This window comes from Platalea leucorodia (assembly GCF_965183815.1).
Source record: "Platalea leucorodia genome assembly, chromosome: W".
Lineage (NCBI taxonomy): Eukaryota > Metazoa > Chordata > Aves > Pelecaniformes > Threskiornithidae > Platalea > Platalea leucorodia.
The window spans coordinates 14,862,572-14,886,022 of NC_138859.1; the positions used below are offsets into that span (position 1 = coordinate 14,862,572).

The 23,451-nt window shown below is 44.0% G+C and overlaps 1 protein-coding gene across 1 annotated transcript in view; it reads left to right on the top strand.

Annotated features, from left to right (window-relative positions):
• Positions 1–1,368: 1,368 nt before the first annotated feature.
• LOC309601829 (ceramide transfer protein-like) overlaps positions 1,369–23,451 on the top strand; it is a 48,274-nt gene continuing 26,191 nt past the window's right edge. Inside the window, exons 1-3 of the mRNA XM_082335004.1 lie at positions 1,369–1,440; positions 2,238–2,376; positions 3,362–3,445. Of these exons, the coding sequence (XP_082191130.1) occupies positions 1,381–1,440; positions 2,238–2,376; positions 3,362–3,445 (283 nt within the window). The 5' untranslated portion in view covers positions 1,369–1,380. The remainder of the gene's footprint in view (positions 1,441–2,237; positions 2,377–3,361; positions 3,446–23,451) is intronic.

Below are 23,451 nucleotides of genomic sequence, written 5' to 3' on the forward strand. Positions count from 1 at the left end.
AGGTGTCTCATTCTAATTGGGGCACACTGAATGCAATTTTACACATGATTCTTATACCTTTTAAGTGTTCAGATACAACATGATTTGACCAATCACTACTTAACACACATATACTACTGTTTTTCAAAGCAGCTATAATTCTATGGCATCATCATCCATCTGCTTTTTTTCTTGATCTAGATGTCCCTTGCTACAGTTACTTGTCTATGATGCCAGATAATGGGAGGGCTTCACAGAGGTGTTAGAGGGGCTAGGATGCTAGTGTTATCTCGATAGTCCAGGGGTATCCTTTATTCTTCAGGGTGGGGGCTGTCCTTCTTGCAATGAGCTGGGGTCCTTTAGTCATGCTTACTTAACCATGACTATACAGTATACAATGTAAACTATATATCCTAAGAAAGTTCATACAATTTCATACTATAAAGACTAATTGGTACAATAGTTAGGGAATGAGATTTTCCAACACTGTCTTATGTTCTCTTTCAGGGTTTTTCTTCTCCTTTGCCATGCACGGGCCGTTTTGTGTTAACCTATAGGGAAATATTTTTCTTCCAGTTCCTCAGTATCTGCTTCTGTTTCACTTGTGAGGACATCTGTCAAACTTAATATTTTGAGATCTTTTTCATGCTATTTTAATCAAGAGATGTTTTTCATTTTTTGCATTATTTAATTAGTTACTATTATTGTCTTCTCCCTCTTGCTTTCAGTATCTCATCTTGTTTTATGTAGACTTTTGTTCTTTGTCAAAAATAATTTCAGTCTAGTATAAAAAATATTGCTAAAGAAGTCTGAAACAAGCAAAAAAATTGATAGCAGTAATTATCTGTTTTTCTATGATCTCTACTTATTTTGTTGCTTTTAAAACTAAAATGGCACTATTTGAATGATTGGAAGGATTAACTGAGGCTGTTGATTGATTGTCTTCAAACTGAACCGTGTTAATCCCTTGATTAATTGTAGAGTACTGTAGGTTTTTTGAATGCTATGTCAAAATTGCTTGGTAGGGATTACATATACCAAAATAATGGAAACATTACCCCTTTTCTGAACCCTTAAATATATGTTGTCTTGCTCTTTTGGGGGCACATAATAAGTTGCAGATTACTTTTTCCAGATCATTATGATAACAAAAAATAGATTCATAGTAACTTTACAAATGCTACATCAACATCTTAAACTTGCAGACACAATCTGAGTTATTAAGCCCCTGCTGCTTCCTGACAAGAAACAAATGGGCTGGTTTTAGAGGAGATGACATTAAACTTGCTTTCATTATTTCTTTTTTTATTAAAAGCCTCAGTGCTCTAGTTTTGTGTGTGGTTTGGTTTTTAGACTGAATCTGGCTATGGATCAGAGTCAAGTTTACGACGTCATGGCTCCATGGTGTCTCTTGTTTCTGGAGCAAGTGGATACTCTGCAACATCCACCTCTTCATTCAAGGTTAGTGAATAACATTTTCTTAGTATTGGTGTGTAAATAATACACACAACTGGAAAGGAAATAAGCTATGTGAAGACTTATTCACACAAATCTTTGGTTTATTACAAGTGTTAGTAATTCAGCATGTGATGATGAACAGATCATACAGGAAGCTTTTTCATGCCTCTGTGCAGTTGTCCCTCTTAAACTATGGTGTCATTTTTGAATGGCAAGAAAATCAAACCTGTGGGAGGATTTATTAACCTTTCCTAGTGTACTTCTGAGAATATCAGGGCTTCTAAATGAAAGGAAATGCTGATTCTGTGACTTAACAAATTTGATTAATTAATTAACAAATTATGGCTTTCCTTGTTTCATGTGTATAAATATTTAACATTTGAACTTGGGTGGGCTGTACTTCTGGGAGAGCAGAAGAGGAGCAGCACAAGAAAGGGGGGAGTAAAGATTAGAACAAAGATCTTGAACTACAACTGACTGTTTTCAGGCAAATAGGTGTAAAACTGGTAGCATGCAAAATCGTGTTTTTAATAAGCTTTTATTGAATGCTCTAAAGTAGCAGATGCAGTCAAGAAGAAAAATTAAGACCAGTGGACAAAATGAGTAAGAAACACTTCTATACAGTTTCTTATGTTGTTCTAACATTAACAGTATTTCATAGCTGCTGATATCTGAAATGTCTTTAGTGTACTTGAAGAATTTGTTCTTCATAATTGCAGAAATCTTTTTTTTTTTTTTGGCATTGTAATATTTCTGAGTATGTAGAAGCATTTGAGCCTTTTTTTCTCTTGTATTTTCAGAAGGGCCATAGTTTACGTGAGAAGCTTGCAGAAATGGAAACCTTTAGAGACATCTTGTGTAGACAAGTTGATACTTTACAGAAATACTTTGATGCCTGTGCAGATGCAGTTTCCAAAGATGAACTCCAGAGGGATAAAGGTAAAACTGTAATTGAAAACTCTTATGTCCATAGAATTTAACTTTTTACACAGTAATAGCCCTTGAAATAGTTGCTATAGCATTTGATACCATATAAATAAAATATGTATCTTAAATTTACTCTTTAGTAATAGGATCAATCATAGATATTTCTGCATAAAGTGTTAACTATTTTCACTTCAGAAGTTGGATTCCCATAAAAATCTGCTTAACTTAAATATTAACCTGTAGCTATCAACTGTATAAAAGAAATGTTCTTTTAAGCATTTGATGTTATAGAACAATAATTGTTTACCACCATAAGATGAATTCAAGTTAGTTTACCACTGCGTCTCTTACCTTTATTTTGAAAAACAATAGGATATTAGTTTTGATAGGAACAATACATTCTTTAAAAAAGGCAAAGGTTCTGCCATAATGAATAGTCCTGAGATGTATTGGCTGCAGCTAGAGCACTGAGTGCACATTTGAGGTCCTAGTAGACTCAGATGTGGATGTCTACATATCTCTGAATTGTTCTTCCCAGAGCACAGCTTGTTGTCATATTCATGCACTCTCCTGAGGCATTTATATTCATCCCCATGTTTGTTTTGGCAGCCTGAAACTTTTAGTAGTGAGAAAACAGTAGATAAGTACCATTCCACTTCTTTGAGAACTTTCTAGTGTAAAAGAGTAGATAGTTGCTCAGTTGTGGCTCTCTGCTTATCCAGTTGTAACACTGAGATAATGTTCTTCTTACCATTGAGTCAAGTGCTAAATTTCAACACTGAGCAAATGTTAGTCTCCTGATGGTTTCTGACAGTAATGTTGATAGTGGTCTCAGGTCAAAAAAAAGGGAGGGGGGGGGGGGGTTCATGACTGTTGTTATAGGAAAAAATCTTAAATGCTGCATAGCCATGAAGATGGTATTGATTCTTTCTTGCACACTGAAGAACTGGGAAAGCTTTCTCACTCCCATAAAACACACTCTCTCTTTCAAATTTAGTGGTAGAAGATGATGAAGATGATTTCCCTACAATGCGTTCTGATGGGGATTTTTTACATAACAGTAACAGCAGTAAGGAAAAATGTAAGTGTGTCAACATTTTCACTGAAAATTCATATGAACAGTATGATAAGCCTGATATAAGATGGGTATTTATGCTCTTTTCTAAGCAGAAAACGACAAGAATAGTCATTTCAATATATGTGACAGGAAGTTCTTATTCGTGTTAAGATAATCATGAAAAGCAGCTAAGGAGTGATAATCTGAGTTATTCTTAATTCACACAAATATTAATGCAAGCCTGTCAAACTGGAATTTCCTATTCTGTGTCCAAAGCCATTTCCACTACAAAATTCTCTTGAAACAGCTGCATCATTCGGATACTGGGAACTGAGATTTGTAACAGGCAATTGCAGTTTTTCTTGAGTTATCTGCTTTAGCAGTGTGGCGGAGCACAATGCTTTTCCAGTTAGTTCCATTATGGTTTTTCTAAAGATCTATGGCTACGTAATGGTTAAGTCAACATTGTTACTGATTCTCACTCATCACAATTTTAGCACTTTTTTAAACTGTATTTTCCAATGTTATGATGAACAGAATTCTGATTTTTATTCTTATCTTAAATGATCTGGTTATAGTCATTGTACTTACTGCATCCATGCAGTAAATGTGAAGAACTCTCGCAAGTCTTGCTGTTTTAGGAATCTGATACTTCTGGCCTGCCAGAAGTTGTGTATGCATTTAAAATCTATTTGCATTCTTCTTATACTTTCTTTTGTTTCTTGACTGAAATTATTTCAGTATTTACATCCTCTAGTTGTTGACAATTCAGTATTTGTTAGACTTTGGTTCACAAAACTTTGAAGCAGTCCAGTTTCAAATCTGATGGAATCTCCAAAAGAAGTACTTACCTAAAGCATTTTTAAAAATGTAGACACTTTCTTCAAGAACCTGGAAAATATATGGGCAAAATAAGCCTTTTCTGTCTTCTGTTTTCTTTTTAACTGGCTGTCGTGGTTTAACCCCAGCTAGCAACTAAGCACCATGCAGCCGCTCGCTCACTCCCCCACTGGTGGGATGGGGGAGAGAATCAGAAGGGCAAAAGGGGAAAACTCGTGGGTTGAGATAAGAACAGTTTAATAACTAAAGTAAAATAAAAACAGAACAGTAGTAATAGTAATAATAACAATAATAATAAAAACAAGTAATAAGAGTACAATAGTAATACAAAGCAAGCAATACACTGTGCAATTGCTCACCACCCGCCAACCGATGCCCAGCACGTCCCCCAAGCAGCGATCGTTGCCCCTCCCCCGGCCAACTCCCCCCGCTCATATACTGAGCATGATGTCATATGGTATGGAATAGCCCCTTGGCCAGTCTGGGTCATCTGTCCTGGCTGTGCCCCCTCCCATCTTCTTGTGCACCCGGCAGAGCATGGGAAGCTGAAAAGTCCTTGACCAGTGTGAGTGCCACTTAGCAACTACTTAGCACTACTGAGCAAGAACCAAAACATCAGTGTATCATCGACATTGTTCTCATCCTAAACCCAAAACACAGCCCCATACTGGCTACCAAGAAGAAAATTAACTCTGTCCCAGCTGAAACCAGGACACTATCCACCCCTTATTCCATACCATCTACGTCATGCCCAGGTCCCACATTATCCAACACATCCTCATTAACCACCACCCCCTTCCTTTCCTTTGATACAATACACGGGTATCATTCCCTTAGTCTATATGCTATCCCTCTAGAACGTTTGTTGAGTTCATTTAGTTTATGACTTTGGGATTCATCTCTCATAATGGTCTTTCTGGGCAGGAGAGATGGTGTGTGGTGTTGGATTGTTGCATGCTGAAGCCAGTTCTAGTTCTATCACCTCTGCACTTGGCTCGGTTTCCTCAGAGTTCATTGCTCATTAATTTGGGTGATTCTTACTGTATACTGCTGATACGTCATATAGTAATCACAGAAGTGACGACATACAGTATTATATAGCAACAAACATTATATAATTCAGTTCATCGGCTATTTTCACCCAAAATCAAATGCCCTTGAGGTACACATCGGACTTCCCCATCCTCCTGCATCACCCACCAAGTGCACCCAGGTCCTTGAGCAAAAGCAATCCCACGAATGGGTTTACCTCTGCCTGAGGCAGGAGTAACCCAGACTGTCTTCCCCAGCATATTTTTTAGGTGTACTACAGGGACTTTATCCCCCTCTACAGTACGTAAAAGTTCTGACTGGGCAGGGCCAGCTCGATTGGCAGATCCCCTACCATTGACTAACCAGGTGGCCTTTGCTAAATGTGTATCCCAATGTTTGAATGTCCCAGCACCCATTCCTCTCAGCGTAGTCTTTAACAGCCCATTGTATCGTTCGATTTTCCCAGAGGCTGGTGCATGATCTCTGAATCTAAATTCTCTCAGTGCCAGGAGGCACAGAAGGCGCGAACATCGTTCTTCCACTTCGATCGGTCTGCGGCTGCGTGCTCTGGAGTCCCAAGGGCCACAGCGCAGTCTTCTGTTGGTTTTTTCCTCAAGACATGACCGATCCAGTTCCATCTCCTCCTCCTCACTTCATTACTGATTTTCTCCATCTCCGAGTTGATGCTCGTCGTTTCTGCAACTTTTTATTTTTTTTTCCGGGAGGAGGTAGTTGGCCTCCTGCCCAACCCCCATGACTTGGAGGGCCAGTGGTTTTTCTGTCAGGGTGGCCTTCCCTTAGGCTGCGTTGGTTCGCGGCACCTTCTTCAATTTTATCCAGTGCACCCTCCAGAGAGGGATCCCCTATCCACCACCCAGGGGACGCGCCTTCTAGCCGTGCAGCCTCAGCTGAAGGTGGTGCATGATAGGGGATGTTATATACCCGCTCAATGCCATGCTCTTTGGCCCAGGTGTCTATGAGGCTGTTTCGGAAATGAGTCCCGTTATCTGACTCAATTCTTTCTGGGGTGCCATGTCGCCAAAGGACTTGCTTTTCAAGGCCCAGGATAGTGTTCCGGGCGGTGGCATGGGGCACAGGATATGTTTCCAGCCATCCGGTGGTTGCTTCCACCATTGTAAGCACATGGCGCTTGCTTTTGGCGGGTTTGTGGGAGTCTGATATAATCAATCTGCCAGGCCTCCCCATATTGATATTTCAACCATCGTCCTCCATACCAGAGAGGCTTGAACTGCTTGGCTCGCTTGATTGCAGCGCATGTGTCACATCCATGGATAACCTGTGCAATAGTGTCCATGGTCAAGTCCACCCCTTGATCACAAGCCCATCTATATGTTGCATCTCTTCCCTGATGGCCTGAGGTGTCATGGGCCCACCAAGCTAGAAATAATTCACCCTTCTGTTGCCAGTCCAGGTCCAGCTGAGCCACTTGAATCTTAGCAGCCTGATCCACCTGCTGGTTGTTTTGATGTTCTTCAGTGGCCCGACTCTTGGGTACGTGAGCATCTACGTGACGTACTTTTACAACCAGGTTCTCTGCCCGGGCAGCAATATCTGGCCACAATGCGGCAGCCCAGATGGGTTTGCCTCTGCGCTGCCAGTTGCTCTGCTTCCATTGCCGTAACCACCCCCACAGAGCATTTGCCACCATCCATGAGTCAGTATAGAAATAAAGTATTGACTATTTTTCTCATTCAGCAATATCCAAAGCCAGCTGGATGGCTTTCACCTCTGCAAACTGACTCGATTCACCTGCTCCTTCAGCAGTTTCTGCGACTTGTCGTATAGGACTCCATACAGCAGCCTTCCACCTCAAATGCCTTCCCACAAGACGACAGGACCCATCCGTGAACAGGGCATATTGCTTCTCATTTTCTGGCAGTTTATTATACAGTAGGGCCCCCTCAGCACGCGTCACCTCCTCCTCTGGCGATATTCCGAAATCTTTGCCTTCTGGCCAGTCCATGATCACTTCCAAGATTCCTGGGTGACTGGGGTTTCCTATTCGAGCCCATTGTGTGATGAGTGCGACCCATTTACTCCACGTAGCATCAGTTGCATGATGTGTACAGGGGGATCCTCCCTTTGAACATCCAGCCCAGCATACGCAATCAAGGTGCCAGAAGGAGCTGTGCTTCAGTACCAACCACTTCCGAAGCAGCTCGATCCCCTTCATATGCTGCCAATATCTCTTTTTCAGCTGGAGTGTAATGGGCTTCAGATCCTCTGTATCCCTGGCTCCAAAACCCTAGGGGTCAACCTCGAGTCTCCCCTGGTGCTTTCTGCCAGAGGCTCCAGGTGGAGCCATTATCCCTGGCTGAGGTGTAAAGCACGTATTTTACATTTGTCCAGACATGCCCAAGGGCTACTGCACGAACTGTCTCCCACTTAATTTGTTCAAAGGCTTGCTGCTGCTCAGGGCCCCATTCAAAGTCATTCTTCTCCCAGGTCACTCGATAGAGAGGGCTTACGATCAGACTATAATCTGGAATATGCATTCTCCAAAAACCCACAACGCCCAAGAAAGCTTGTGTTTCCTTTTTGCTAGTTGGTGGAGACATGGCTGTTATTTTGTTGATCACATCCATTGGGATGTGACGACATCCATCTTGCCATTTTATTCCTAAAAACTGGTAAAAACTGGACCTCCTGTGCAGGTCCCTTGACCTTACTTTGTTTTATGGCAAAACCAGCTTTCAAAAGAATCTGGATTATTCTCCTCCCTTTCTCAAAAGCTTCTTCTGCTGTGTTGCCCCACACAATGATGTCATCAATGTATTGCAGGTGTTCCAGAGCTTTACCCTGTTCCAATGCAGTCTGGATCAGTCCATGACAAATGGTAGGACTGTGTTTCCACCCCTGGGGTAGTCGATGCCAGGTGTACTGGACGCCCCTCCAAGTGAAAGCAAACTGTGGCCTGCACTCCACTGCCAAAGGGATCGAGAAAAATGCGTTAGCAATATCAATTGTTGCATACCATTTGGTGGCCTTTGACTCCAGTTCATGTTGGAGTTCTAGCATGTCTGGTACGGCAGCACTCAGCAGTGGTGTGACTTTGTTCAGGCCTCGATAGTCCACTGTTAGCCTCAACTTTTCATGAGATTTTTGCACTGGCCATATGGGACTGTTAAAGAGTGAATGAATGTTACTGATCACTCCTTGACTCTCCAGTCACTGGATCAGCTTATGGATGGGAATCAGGGAGTCTCTGTTGGTGCGATATTGCCGCCAGTGCACTGTCATGGTAGCAATTGGCACCTGCTGTTCTTTGACCCTCAGCAACCCCACCACAGACAGATTCTGTGAGACACCAGGCAAGCTAGACAGCTGTTTAATTTCCTCCGTCTCCAAGGCAGCTATAGCAAAAGCCCACCGGTACCCTTTTGGGTCCTTGAAATACCCTCTCCTGAGGTAGTCTATGCCAAGGATGCACAGAGCCTCCAGACCAGTCACAATAGGATGCTTTTGCCACTCATGCCCAGTCAGGCTTACCTCAGCCTCTAACACAGACAGTTCTTGGGATCCTCCCATCACTCCAGAAATACAGATGGATTCTGCCCCTTTGTAATCTGATGGTATTAGAGTACACTGTGCACTGGTGTCCACTAGAGCCTTCTACTCCTGTGGGTCTGATGTGGCAGGCCATCAAACCCACACAGTCCAATAAACCCGGTTGTCCCTTTCCTCTGCCTGGCCAAAGGCAGGGCCCCTCTATTCCTGGTCGGAGTCTTTGTTACTTGATTTTTGTAACTGCAAAACAGAAGTCCCTTCATCAGGGTCAAAAGTACAATCAGCCCTTCTACTCTGCCCAACAGACACTGGAGCAGTAATTTTCCTGGATGGATGCTTTTTGGCTGTTGTTTTTCCTTGCAGTTCCTGTACCCGAGCTTATAGTCTCCAGGTGGGTGGTTCACCATCCCACTTCCTCATGTCCTCCCCCTGGTCATGCAGGAAGGACCACAGGGTTGCACGTGGTGTGTGCCACCGGTACCCTTTCCCTTGAACAGAAAAAGGCTGACTCTTAATAGCTGACGCCTTGGCTGGAGTGCATGAGGAAGACCTATCCTTCTTGGCTTGCTCGGACATTTTTTGGGTCAGTCTGTCCACAGTCGAGACACAGGCCTGTAGGGAGGAAGCGAGATTATCTTCGTATTCTCAGAGTTGTCTGGCCAGTCCATCTATAGTTGGTGCCTCTGCGTCTGTCCAGTTCATTATCACCAGAGTGTTGGCGTATGACATCTGTGCATTTTGTATAAACTTTCGCCACATAGACCGTGTGCACCAGATTTCATCCGGGTCTTTGGATACCTGGTCATCATCCAGGTTATTATAGATCACCTCCACCACAGCCAATTCCCTCAGATACTGGATACCTCCCTCAATGCTGGTCCATTTGCTTCGGGAATTTACAAGTTCTTCCTTGAAGGGATACCCGTCCTTCACACTTGACAGGAGTTGCCACCAAAGACTGAGGACGACTGCCCTTTTTCCAATCCCTTTGTCAATAGCCTTAGCCCTAGCAAGGGATTCCAGCTGCCAGGCTTCCTTACCCTCTAATTCCTGGCCCCAGTATCCCAGCATTGGAGTAAACAGCGGAGAATTAGCTCACCTGGTTGATGGCTAAAATCTTTTCGCATATCTCTCAACTCACTTAGGGATAGGGATTGGGTGGTTTCTGTCTCATTTATGATTTCAGTCTCTTCCTCCTCCTGTTCTTGTGACTGCTCTGCTGCAGAGCAGGCTGCCTCTTCTGATTCTTTCTCCTGCTCCCTCTTAGGAAAAGCTTCTTCATCCCTTACTAAACAAGCTGACTTCTGCTTCCATTGTTTCTTTTTAGTTATAGGGGCAACTGATATAGTGTCTGGTTTAGCCATAGTGTCTGTTGGTATGTTTTCCCTCTCTTCTTCCTGAGGGTGCCGCGTAATATTGAGCAGTGTTTGGTAGATGCTGGCCAGGCCCCAGCACAGTGCGGTAAGTTGTGCCTTTCTGGCATAGCCACGGCTTCCCCCTCCCCAAACATTCTATCACTTCATCAGGATCCTGTAGTTGTTCAGGAGTGAAGTTCCAGACCACTGGAGGTGAGAAGTTCTCTAGATACCTGCCCGTATTCTCCCACATGCCGTGCCACCCATGACTATACTCTCGTGGAGCCTGGGTCATATTCCTAAATTGCCTGTTAACCTTAGACAAAACGGAAGCAATATTCCTAAGAAATACCAATAGAAGTATCTTAACTACCCAAGGATGTTCAAGATACTGAAAAGTTATTCTAATGAGGAAGAAAACATCACAGAAGAAGGTAGTGAAGGTGCCATTCTGTATTTCCTCCATAAAAAACCTCTCAGAAGAAGAGGTATAATTGCTAATTGTCTCCATGAGGTGGTACCCGAAGTACAGTAATGGCTTCACTACAGAACCCAAATACCAGATAGCGCTCAAGGTCAGTGTTTTAATAACAAATCTCCCAGGCAAAACATCACTAATCACTGCAGAGCACAGCAAACTGCAAAACCCAACACCAATCTTTAACATGTACAGCAAAAAAAAAAAAAAAAAAAAAAAAAGAGCATGGTGCAGATCAGATAAACTAAGATCGAGAACAGATGAATCAATATTATGACCAGCAACTGTTAACAGATATAAATCCCTTCTAATATGCTCTGGTCAATATATTATTCTCTCAAACCCTTCGAGCCCCACGTTGGGTGCCAAAAAAGACTGTCGTGGTTTAACCCCAGCCAGCAACTAAGCACCACACAGCCGCTTGCTCGCTCACTCCCCCCCACCGGTAGGATGGGGGAGAGAATCGGAAGGGTAAAAGGGAGAAAACTGGTGGGTTGAGATAAAAACAGATTAATAATTGAGGTAAAATAATAATGAAAACAACAACAATAATAATTTGTAACTAACCGGAAAATAACAGAGAGAGAGAAGTAAAACCCAAGAAAGACAAGTAATGCAGATGAAAACAATTGCTCACCACCAACCAACTGATGCCCAGCCAGTCCCTGAGCAGCGGCCCCCCCCGCCAACCTCCCCCCCTAGTTTTATTGCTGAGCATGACGTCATACGGTATGGAATATCCCTTTGGTCAGTTGGGGTCAGCTGTCCCAGCTGTGTCCCCTCCCAACTTCTTGTTCACCCCCAGCCTACTTGCTGGCGGGGCAGTATGCAGAGCAGAAAAGGCCTTGACACTGTGTAAGCACTGCTCAGCAATAACTAAAACATCCCTTTATTATCAACACTGTTTTCAGCACAAATCCAAAACATAGCCCCATACTAGCTACTATGAAGAAAACTAACTCTATCCCAGCCAAAACCAGCACAGTATACCACTTCAGACTCAGATAAGCAGCTCCCAACAGAATAACAAGCAAGCTCAGCTATCAACCAAGTTACCACTAAATGATCTAGCCTTTCCTCAGCCAGCGAGTCTCCATTCTGACCATTCTTTAGGAAGTACTAAGATCAATGAGCACAATCACTAAAGAAACTGAACCCAACCCAAGCAGCACAAAGAATTATTTCTGGAAAGAAACCAAAATCCAAGACAGCAGAGTTGGAAAGACTGAAGTGAGCATCTACGTGACGTACTTTTACAACCAGGTTCTCTGCCCGGGCAGCAATATCTTGCCACAGTGTGGCAGCCCAGATGGGTTTGCCTCTGCGCTGCCAGTTGCTCTGCTTCCATTGCTGTAACCACCCCCACAGGGCATTTGCCACCATCCATGAGTCAGTATAGAGATAGAACGCTGGCCACTTTTCTCGTTCAGCAATATCCAAAGCCAGCTGGATGGCTTTCACCTCTGCAAACTGACTCGATTCACCTGCTCCTTCAGCAGTTTCTGCAACTTGTCGTACAGGATTCCATACAGCAGCCTTCCACCTCCGATGCTTCCCCACAAGACGACAGGACCCATCCGTGAACAGGGCATATTGCTTCTCATTTTCTGGCAGTTTATTATACAGTGGGGCCTCTTCAGCATGCGTCACCTCCTTCTCCGGCGATATTCCGAAATCTTTGCCTTCTGGCCAGTCCATGATCACTTCCAAGATTCCTGGGCAACTGGGGTTTCCTATTCGAGCCCGTTGTGTGATGAGTGCGACCCATTTACTCCACGTAGCATCAGTTGCATGATGTGTACAGGGGGATCCTCCCTTTGAACATCCAGCCCAGCATACGCAATCAAGGTGCCAGAAGGAGCTGTGCTTCAGTACCAACCACTTCTGAAGCAGCTCGAACCCCTTCATATGCTGCCAATATCTCTTTTTTCAGTTGGAGTATAGCCAGCCTCGGATCCTCTGTATCCCTGACTCCAAAACCCCAGGGGTCGACCTCGAGTCTCCCCTGGTGCTTTCTGCTGGAGGCTCCAGGTAGGGCCATTCTCCCTGGCTGCAGTGTAGAGCACGTTTCTTACATCTTGTCCTGCCCGGACTGGCCCAAGGGCGACTGCATGAACTGTCTCCTGTTTATCTTGTTCAAAGGTTTGTCGTTGCTCAGGGCCCCATTTGAAATCATTCTTCTTCCGGGTCACTTGATAGAGAGGGCTTTCGATGAGACTGTAATTTGGAATATGCATTCTCCAAAAACCCACAATGCCCAAGAAAGCTTGTGTTTCCTTTTTGCTAGTTGGTGGAGACATGGCTGTTATTTTGTTGATCACATCCATTGGGATCTGACGACATCCATCTTGCCATTTTATTCCTAAGAACTGGTAAAAACTGGACCTCCTGTGCAGGTCCCTTGACCTTACTTTGTTTTATGGCAAAGCCAGCTTCCAGAAGGATTTGGACTATATTTTCTTCCCTTTCTCAAAAACTTCTGCTGCTGTGTTGCCCCACACAATGATGATGTCATCAATGTATTGCAGGTGTTCCAGAGCTTTACCCTGTTCCAATGCAGTCTGGATCAGTCCATGGCAAATGGTAGGGCTGTGTTTCCACCCCTGGGGCAGCCAATTCCAGGTGTACTGGATCCCCCTCCAAGTGAAAGCAAACTGTGGCCTGCACTCTGCTGCCAAAGGCATTGAGAAAAACGCATTAGCGATGTCAGTGGTGGCATACCACTTGGCTGCCTTTGACTCCAATTCATATTGAAGTTCTAGCATGTCCGGCACAGCAGCGCTCAGTGGTGGCGTGACTTCGTTCAGGCCCCGATAGTCTACTGCTAGTCTCCACTCTCCATAAGACTTTTGCACTGGCCATATGGGACTGTTAAAAGGTGAGCAAGTCTTGCTGATCACTCCTTGGCTCTCCAGTCGACGAATCAGCTTACGGATGGGAATCAGGGAGTCTCTGTTGGTGCGATATTGCCGCCGCTGCACTGTTGTGGTAGCAATTGGTACCTGTTGTTCTTTGACCCTCAGCAACCCCACAACAGAAGAGTCCTTTGAGAGACTGGGCAGGGTAGACAGCTGTTTAATTTCCTCCGTCTCCAAGGCAGCTATAGCAAAAGCCCACCGGTACCCTTTTGGGTCCTTGAAATACCCTCTCCTGAGGTAGTCTATGCCAAGGATGCACGGGGCCTCTGGGTCAGTCACAATGGGGTGCTTCTGCCACTCCTTCCCAGTTAGGCTCACTTCAGCCTCCAATACAGTCAGCTCTTGGGATCCCCCTGTCACTCCAGAAACACAGATGGGTTCTGCCCCTTTATAGCTTGATGGCATTAAGGTACACTGTGCACCGGTGTCTACTAAAGCCTTATGCTTCTGTGGGTCTGATGTGCCAGGCCATCGAATCCACACAGTCCAGTAGACCGGGTTGTCCCTTTCCTCCACCTGGCTGGAGGCAGGGCCCCTCTAGTCCTGGTCCTAGCATTCGTTACTCACTTCTTGTAAATGCAAATCAAAAGTCCCTTTATTAGGATCGGAAACAAAATCAGCCCTTCTACTCTGTCTGGGGAACTGCTCACTGGAAACTGGAGCAAGTTTTCCTGGGAGAACCACCTTTTGTAGTTGTTTTTCCTTGCAACTCACATACCTGTGCCTCTAGGGTCGAGGTAGATTTTCCATCCCACTTCCTCATGTCCTCTCCATGGTCACACAGATAAAACCACAGGGTGGCCCGTGGTGTGTATCCACTATATCTTCTCTCTTGAAGAGAGGGATGCTTACTCCTAATGGCTGAGATACTGGTCCGTACAGGTGAGGAGTAGGATATATCCTCTTCGAGTTGCTGGACCTTCTGGGACAGTTTCTCCACAGCTGAGACGCAGGCCTGTAGGGAGGAAGAGAGACTTTCTTCGTATTGTCAGAGTTGTCCAGCCATTTCATCCACCGTTGGTGCCTCTTCATCTTTCCAGGTCATTATTGCCAATGAGTTGGCGTGCTATGATGGTGCGCTCCGTACAAACTTCTGCCACATGGGTCATGTGCACTGGACTTCATCTGGATCTTTGGATAACTGCTCATTGTCCAGGTCATTATAAATCACTTCCCTCAGGTACTGGATACCTCTCTCCATGGTGGTCCACTTGCCTGGGTGACATAGAACATCTTCCTTGAAGGGATACCTTTCCTTCATACCTGACAGAGTTGCCTCCAGAGGCTGAGGGCTTTTGCCCCTTTTCCAATCTCTTTGTCAATGCCCCCTTCCCTAGAAAGGGATCCCAGCTGCTTGGCTTCCCTACCCTCTAATTCCAGGCTACTGGCCCCATTATCCCAGCATTGGAGCAGCCAGGTGACGATGTGCTCGCCTGGACGACGACCGAAATCTTTTTGCATATCTCTCAGCTCACTCAGGGACAGAGATTGGGTGGTTACCATCTCATTTGTGGGTTCTGCCTCTTCCTCCTCCTGTTCTCTTGATGGCCCTGGTTCATCATCAGCCCTTACTAAATGAGCTGATTTCCTTGTGTATTTTTTCTTCTGTATAGGGGCAAGTGATACTGGCATGGGTTGGTTCTCTGGTTCAGCCGCAGCACCTATCACGGGGGCTGGCGCAGCCACGGCGGCTGGCACGGGGGCTGGCACAGGGGCTGATGCAGCCGCAGTGCCTGTGGCAGGGGCTGGCGCAGCCACGGGGGCCGGCGCAGCCACGGGGGCCGTCATTTTGTCGTCCGATCCAGAGACCTTCTCTTTCCCTTGAGGGTACTGAATAGTGTTGAATAGGGCTCGGTAGGCATGGGCCAGGCCCCAGCACGTTGCAGTGATCTGTGTCTCTCTGGAGTTGCCAGGGTGACAACATACTTTTTCCAAATACTTTACTAGGTTTTCAGGTTTCTGCACTTGTTCGGGGGTGAAGTTCCAGACCACTGGAGGTGCCCATTGTCCTACGTACTTGCCCATACTCTCCCACACACCCTGCCACTCATAACTATCCAGCCTCGGAGGAGATCTCTGGATGATATTCTTAAGCTGCTTATTAACCTTAGATAAAACTGAAACAAAATTCCCAAGAACTACCAATGGATATATCTTAACTACCCAAGGGTGCTCAAGATAATGAAAAGTTGTTGTAATGAAGGAGGAAACATCATAGAAGAAAGCAACAAAGGTGCCATTCTGTATTTCCTCCATAAAAAAACTCTCAGAAGAAGAGGTATAATTGCTAATTGTCTCCATGAGGTCGTACCCGAAGTACAGTAATGGCTTCACTACAGAACCAAGATACCAGATAGCATTCAAGGTCAGTGTTTTAATAACCAGTCTTCCAGGCAAAACATCACTTATTACAGCAAAGCACAGCAAACTGAAAAAACTCACACCAATCTTCAACATGTACAGCAAAAACAAGAGCATGGTGCAGATCAGGTAGACTAGTACTGAGAATGGATGAATCAGTATTACGACTGATAACTGTTAACAGATACAAATTCCTTAATAAACTCTAGTTAATCTGTTATTATCTCAAACCCTTCGTGTCCCACGTTGGGCACCAAAAAGGACTGTGTAGTTTAACCCCAGCTTGCAACTAAGCACCATGCATCCGCTCACTCACTCCCCCACTGGTGGGATGGGGGAGAGAATTGGAAGGGGAAAAGGGGAAAACTCGTGGGTTGAGATAAGAACAGCTTAATAACTAAAGTAAAATAAAACCAGAACAGTAGTAATAGTAATAACAACAATAATAGAAACAAGTAAGAAGAGTACAATAGTAATACAAAGCAAGCCATACACTCTAAAATTGCTCACCACCTGCCGACTGATGCTCAGCACATAGCTACTGCCCAGCATATAGTGATCCTTGCTGACAAGGATAGACAAAGCCACTGCATCAAAATGCCTCCTGAAAAGCCTAGGGGCAGGGAGGATATTTAAATATCTTAGTCACTTAACTAAACAAAAGGAAGGCCTTTGTGATTTAGAGAGTAGTTAGAATGGTTGTAAGATAAGGGGGCTCCAGGATAATCCCATCTCAGACAACTGGGCCTTGGGAGAACAAATGCATGGAAGATAGGAAGTCACAAAAGAATGACAACAACAGCCTTGAAGGACACCGTTTAGGTGATCCTAGGACTGAGTTTGCGCAGAAGCAGAGGTCAATCAGGGAACACAGTGAAGAAGACTACGAGCCTTCATCCGAAGACCCCCAAAGACCACCTGAAGACCACCACGGGAGACGACTGTGCTTGCGGATCGGACATTTGCATATGTTAATAAGTTCCAGGAAATCTCATGTTTATGTAAATGATTTCTCGGAAATCCTGTGAATATGTAGGATTTTATAGTATATAATCTCTGAAAGTCTACCAGATCGGTGGAGCACTTATGGTGGAGAATCCCCAGTGCTGCCCAGCGCTGCAATAAAGAATACCTGCTTAATAGTAACTTCGTTGCTATTGAGTTTCATTTCGGGGACTCTCTGAATACTCCGTTTCTCCCTTGGGGGGATTCGGACTGTGAGGAGAAGCATCCGTGGATTTTTTTATCACCCCGGCCAACTCCCCCCACTCATATACTGAGCATGACATCATACGGTATGGAATATCCCTTTGGCCAGTCTGGGTCAGCTGTCCTGGCTGTGCCCCCTCCCATCTTCTTGTGCACCTGGCAGAGCATGGGAAGCTGAAAAGTCCTTGACCAGTGTAAGCGCCACTTAGCAACAGGTTAGCACTACCAAAACATCAGTGTATCATCGACATTGTTCTCATCCTAAACCCAAAACACAGCCCCATACTGGCTACCAAGAAGAAAATTAACTCCATCCCAGCTGAAACCAGGACACTGGCTCTAGTTCCCCTTATGTTGGGTGTTTCCTTGCTGTATTTAAGTGCTCTTTCTAGATTGTTGCCAAAACTGTTATGAGGAAAGGAAATGGAAGGAGCTTTCAGTGTACTTCCAGTGAATAAATCATATGAGTAGATTTTTTAAATGATACAAAGTGTTTGCTCTTCTAGGAATTAATTGTAGTGCTGATTTCAGAGATTAAGTAGTGCATAACTCTGAAGTTCTGAATAAGTCTTTCTTGCCTCTTATCAGCAAAGATAAGCAAGCTTGCAACACTCACCTGTAAGCAAGTCCACAGTTCCACTAACCCTATTTTATATATAAAAGTCTACATTTTTGAAGACTGTTAAGTCAGAACAAACTTCAGAAAACTGAAAAAGCCTCCTTTAAAAAATGTTAAATGAGAATTTAATTTCGCTCCATGATTCATTTTGAAAAATATGTCTTTGTCAAACTTAATTTTTGTAGAATGCTGTAGGAGTTTCAGCTTAATTTACCTTTAGAACATTTCTTCATATCTACCTTCTTGTGGTGTAGCCGCTATATATACAGATTTGATACGTGGAATGTCATTAGGAAAGTCTGTATCTTTAGTACATCTGGTCATTTTAGAACATTTAAATGCAAAGTCACTTCATTCTTTTTATCACGTGTTTAACAGGAATTTGAAGTGATATCTCCTCTTGTAAAAAATTCTGTATCAAGTCTTTGAGAACGTATGTGCTAAGAAATTCCTATGTGTTATGGGTACCTGTATATAAACTCACTTACTATAGCTCACCCTTTGCTTTATGCAAAACTTCTAATTCCAGTTCTTATGAATCCTGATTCCATTACATTAACTTTCCATCAGTTATTTCTATTAAAAGCTTTATCTTCATGATACAAAAATTCACAGATGCTTCTCCTCACAGTCCGAATCTCCCCAAGGGAGAAACGGAGTATTCAGAGAGTCCCTGAAATGAAACTCAATAGCAACGAAGTTACTATTAAGCAGGTATCCTTTATTGCAGCGCTGGGCAGCACTGGGGATTCTCCACCATGAGTGCTCCACCGATCTGGTGGACTTTCAGAGATTATATACTATAAAATCCTACATATTCACAGGATTTCCGAGAAATCATTTACATAAACATGAGATTTCCTGGAACTTATTAACATATGCAAATGTCCGATCCGCAAGCACAGTCGTCTCCCGTGGTGGTCTTCAGGTGGTCTTTGGGGGTCTTCGGATGAAGGCTCGTAGTCTTCTTCACTGTGTTCCCTGATTGACCTCTGCTTCTGCGCAAACTCAGTCCTAGGATCACCTAAACGGTGTCCTTCAAGGCTGTTGTTGTCATTCTTTTGTGACTTCCTATCTTCCATGCATTTGTTCTCCCAAGGCCCAGTTGTCTGAGATGGGATTATCCTGGAGCCCCCTTATCTTACTAGGGCAATTGCTCTCACTAGGGCAATTATTTCAGCTGGGTTGTGCAGATGTTCCCTTAGGGAGTGACTTTGCTTCCACCAGTTGGTCTGTGGTGGTCACAGCATATCCTGCCATTCGAACTCCATTCTTTACGAAACTGCTCCCATCAGTACACCACATTCGGTAGGCTTCCTCCCGCGGCTCCTCCTTCAAGTCTGGTCTGCTTGCACATACAGTTTCAATAGTTTCTCATCTGTCATTCCCCAAAAGGTTCCAAGCTCTTTTACCGTGGTCGGTTCTGGAGTTCTGCAGATAGCTTCCTTTCGGTCATTCCCGAGCTGTCTTTGTCCCTTAGAAATCACGAATCCCAGGTATATATTACTTCCTTCTTCAAGATTTGGGCTTTCTGTAATGAGACTTGATAACCACTTAATCCCAGAAAATTCAACAAGCTCACAGTCCATTCCTTACACTCTTCATCCCTTTCTGTGGCTATTAATATATCATCCACATATTGCAAAAGAATCCCATTTCCTGGGGGTCTCTCCCAGGTCTCTAATTCCTTAGCTAATTGATTTCCAAAAATGGTAGGGCTGTTTTTAAATCCTTGGGGTAACACTGTCCAGGTCGGTTGGGTTTTTCGTCCTGTATCGGGGTTTTCCCATTCAAAGGCAAATAAATTGCAGTTTTCTGGAGCCAAGGTAAGGCAAAAGAATGCATCCTTTAAATCTAACACAGTAAACCATTCATAGGTTTCCTTTAAACCAGTCAGCAGAGTATATGGGTTTGCCACTACCAGATACAAATCTTCAACTATTTATTACCCACAAATCTTGCACCCATCGATAAGTTTTGCCATCAGGCTTTTTGACAGGCAGAATGGGAGTGTTACATTCTGAAGAGCATTCAATTAATAGTCCAAATTTTATAAACTCTTCTATAATACTTTTTACCCCTCCCCTATCTTCCAATTTCAAGGGGTATTGCTTTATCCTAACAGGTCGTGCCCCTTCTTTGAGTTTAACAACAACCAATTCAGGATTTTTAGCCTTTCCAGGTATTCCTGAGGCCCACGCTCCTGGGTATACCTGGTCTTTTATTTCTTGTATAATTTCTTCTTCTCTAATTTGGGGTTCAGTAAGAACCAAACTTAAAATTCCAATGTGATTTTTGTCTGGTATTTTAAATTCAGTTTCCTCATTTCTAAATTTTATTTCGGGATTATAGTTGTTCTAATAGGTCCCTTCCCAGTAATGGTCTAGGAGCCTCAGGCAGGTAGAGAAATTCGTGAATCCCCACACTCTTCCCAATTCTAAATTTTAATGGTGTCAAGAAAAAAGCTTTTTCAACCTGCCCAGTTGCTCCCACAACATTAACATTTTGTTTACTTATAGGTAACAAGGTTTGATTCAATACAGAGAATGTGGCTAATGCAGCCACTATCTCCTTTCCCAGTTTCCTTCTGTCCTCCCCCTCCCCATTCCGATATACTCTCCACGCTTCCTCCAGCAACTTTTCTAAATTCCTTATATCTGGTTCCCTAAGTTTCTGAAGTTTCTTTCTGGTATCATTAGCGGATTGTCCCAGAAACAGAGATACCAACTGCTGTGTGGCAGCTTCTGACTCCGGTTCCATAGTAGTAAATCTTCTCACAGCAGCCCGTAAGCGATCTAAAAACTCCGTGGGCATTTCAGTCTGCCCCTGCTTGATAGCATACAGAGCAGACCAGTTAACTGCCTTTGGGATCGCATGTTCTATTCCCAATTTGATCCAGGTTTGGTATCATTGCAACAAACGGTACTGAGCTGGATCATTAGGGTCCCAACCCGGGTCTCTGGAGGGCACAGGATCTTCGGCCGTGCCCTGTAACACTCGTCCCCCAATCTATGTTTCTACATGAGCTCGGGCTGCCTTTAATACAAGCTGCTTCTCAGTTTCAGTCATATCATCTAGCATAAGATCCACATCTTTCCAATCCGGGTCTAAATTCTTAGTAATCCACTCAAACCTTTTTTGCAATCCCGCTTGGGTCCTCCCTGTACCCCTTAACTGCATCCTTCCACTTATCCACATCATCCATCTGGAAAGGGCACTTTTCTTCCGCCTTTCTGGGTTTCTCTTTCACCTTCAAACACCTCTGTCCAATACTACATGCTGAACAACACTGCTTCAACTTCCCTGACTCTTTCTGATTTTCCTTTTCCAAAGCCAACACCATGGGATCTTGGGGGGCAAAATTAAAACCACAATCTTTCTGCCACTCAGGGTGATTTCGGAGGGTGAAAAACATATCCGCATACATAGCTTCGTCCCATTTTCCCTCCCTCCTTAAAAATAACAGGAGTTGCAACAAGGTATTATACTTCAGAGTCCCATTCACAGGCCACTTCTCTTCATCTTCTAATTTATACAATGGCCACCACTGATTACAATACTTGATTAAAGTTTTCTTATTCACATTTCCTCCAGGAGGACCCCCTATGTCCTTCCAGTGATATAAAATACAACCTAAGGGGCTTTTCTTTGATATCTCTTTACTTTGCTGTGACCCTCCCATTTTATTGGTCCCAGTTCTTTCCTGTATTCCCGCAGTATCTTAACTGTTAGTTCCACGGTCCACACTTTACCACTTAGAGGGTTACAGGGTTTTACATCCTTACAACCTTTTTCTTCCGCTTCGTCCGTCTCCGGCCGTTTCCCTCGCGGGACAACGAAACCGCGGATCAGGACTCCGCACTCGCTTCGTACTAAGAGTACGTCTCATTCACACACGCACAGGACAGCATACACACTTTTGACGACAAAACACTCAAATTCCAATACAAAGTACGTCTCATTCACACATGCGCAGGACAGTATAGACACTTTTGACAACAAAAAGCTCACATACCAATACAATGAACAAAAATCCTAAAAGCAAACACAGAGCAACTACTTGTCCTTATAACATGCCAAACACAATCCCAAAATCAAATAACCGAGTTCTAAAGCCAAGATCCAATATACCCAAATGCAAGAGTTCCAAATGGGCACTGAAGTGCCCCCAAGTGAGCACCGAAGTGCTCCCAGTTGTATACTTTTAAGGCGCTAGCAGCCTGGTATACTCCACCAAGCGTGAACCACTCACGGCTTACAGGGGTTTCCAACAAATGACTAGTCCCAAACCAAATTTAAGAAAGAATACCTTTTTCTGAAGATGGTCCTTGTCTGCTCCCGCAGCGACCCGATTGAGGCAAGGAGTCCCTCCGGAAATTTTCCAGGGGTACCCTAGGGAGTCCCGTTCTCAACGGGTCCTGCAGCTGAGCGGAGAGGGTCCCACCTGGGGTGCCAAAACCGATACAAAAATTCACGGATGCTTCTCCTCACAGTCCGAATCTCCCCAAGGGAGAAACGGAGTATTCAGAGAGTCCCTGAAATGAAACTCAATAGCAACGAAGTTACTATTAAGCAGGTATTCTTTATTGCAGCGCTGGGCAGCACTGGGGATTCTCTACCATAAATGCTCCACCGATTTGGTGGACTTTCAGAGATTATATACTATAAAATCCTACATATTCACAGGATTTCTGAGAAATCATTTACATAAACATGAGATTTCCTGGAACTTATTAACATATGCAAATGTCCGATCCGCATGCGCAGTCGTCTCCCGTGGTGGTCTTCAGGTGGTCTTTGGGGGTCTTCGGATGAAGGCTCGTAGTCTTCTTCACTGTGTTCGCTGATTGACCTTTGCTTCTGCGCAAACTCAGTCCTAGGATCACCTAAACGGTGTCCTTCAAGGCTGTCGTCATTCTTTTGTGACTTCCTATCTTCCATGCATTTGTTCTCCCAAGGCCCAGTTGTCTGAGATGGGATTATCCCGGAGCCCCCTTATCTTACAACCATTCTAACTACTCCCTAAATCACAAAGGCCTTCCTTTTGTTTAGTTAAGTGACTAAGATATTTAAATATCCTCCTTGCCCCTAGGCTTTTCAGGAGGCATTTTGATGCAGTGGCTTTGTCTATCTTGGATTTAACCCTTTCATTCATTTTAGTTTTTCTATGCCTCTGATTTCTAAGGGCTAAATCCGTTAAAGATTTAGTAGCTGAGTGCTGCAAAGCTTAATTAGAAATGAAAAATTAGACTCTATGCCCTAAAGTGAAATCATAAGTCGTAAGTGATGCAGTGGGAGAAGTAGGTGTCTCAGGTTGAGACACCCATGCTGTGTATTGAGCAGAAAACTACTCCGGCTAACTGATAATGAAAGATTTATTTAACTTTACCCTTTCCTGAAGCTTTGCCTCAGAGGAGCTGTTAAGATTCTTTGGTTTCTCAAGTTCCCTTCTTGAAGTCTCTATCCAGTCCTGGAAAGACTGGAACAATCTTTTTAACTGTAGCTGAGAATCATAGAATCATTTAGGTTGGAAAAGACCCTTAAGATCATTGAGTCCAACGGTTAACCTAACACTGCCAAGTCCACCACTAAACCATGTCCCTAACCACTACATCTACCCATCTTTTAAATACCTCCAGGGATGGGGACTCAACCACTTCCCTGGGCAGCCTGTTCCAATGCTTGACAAC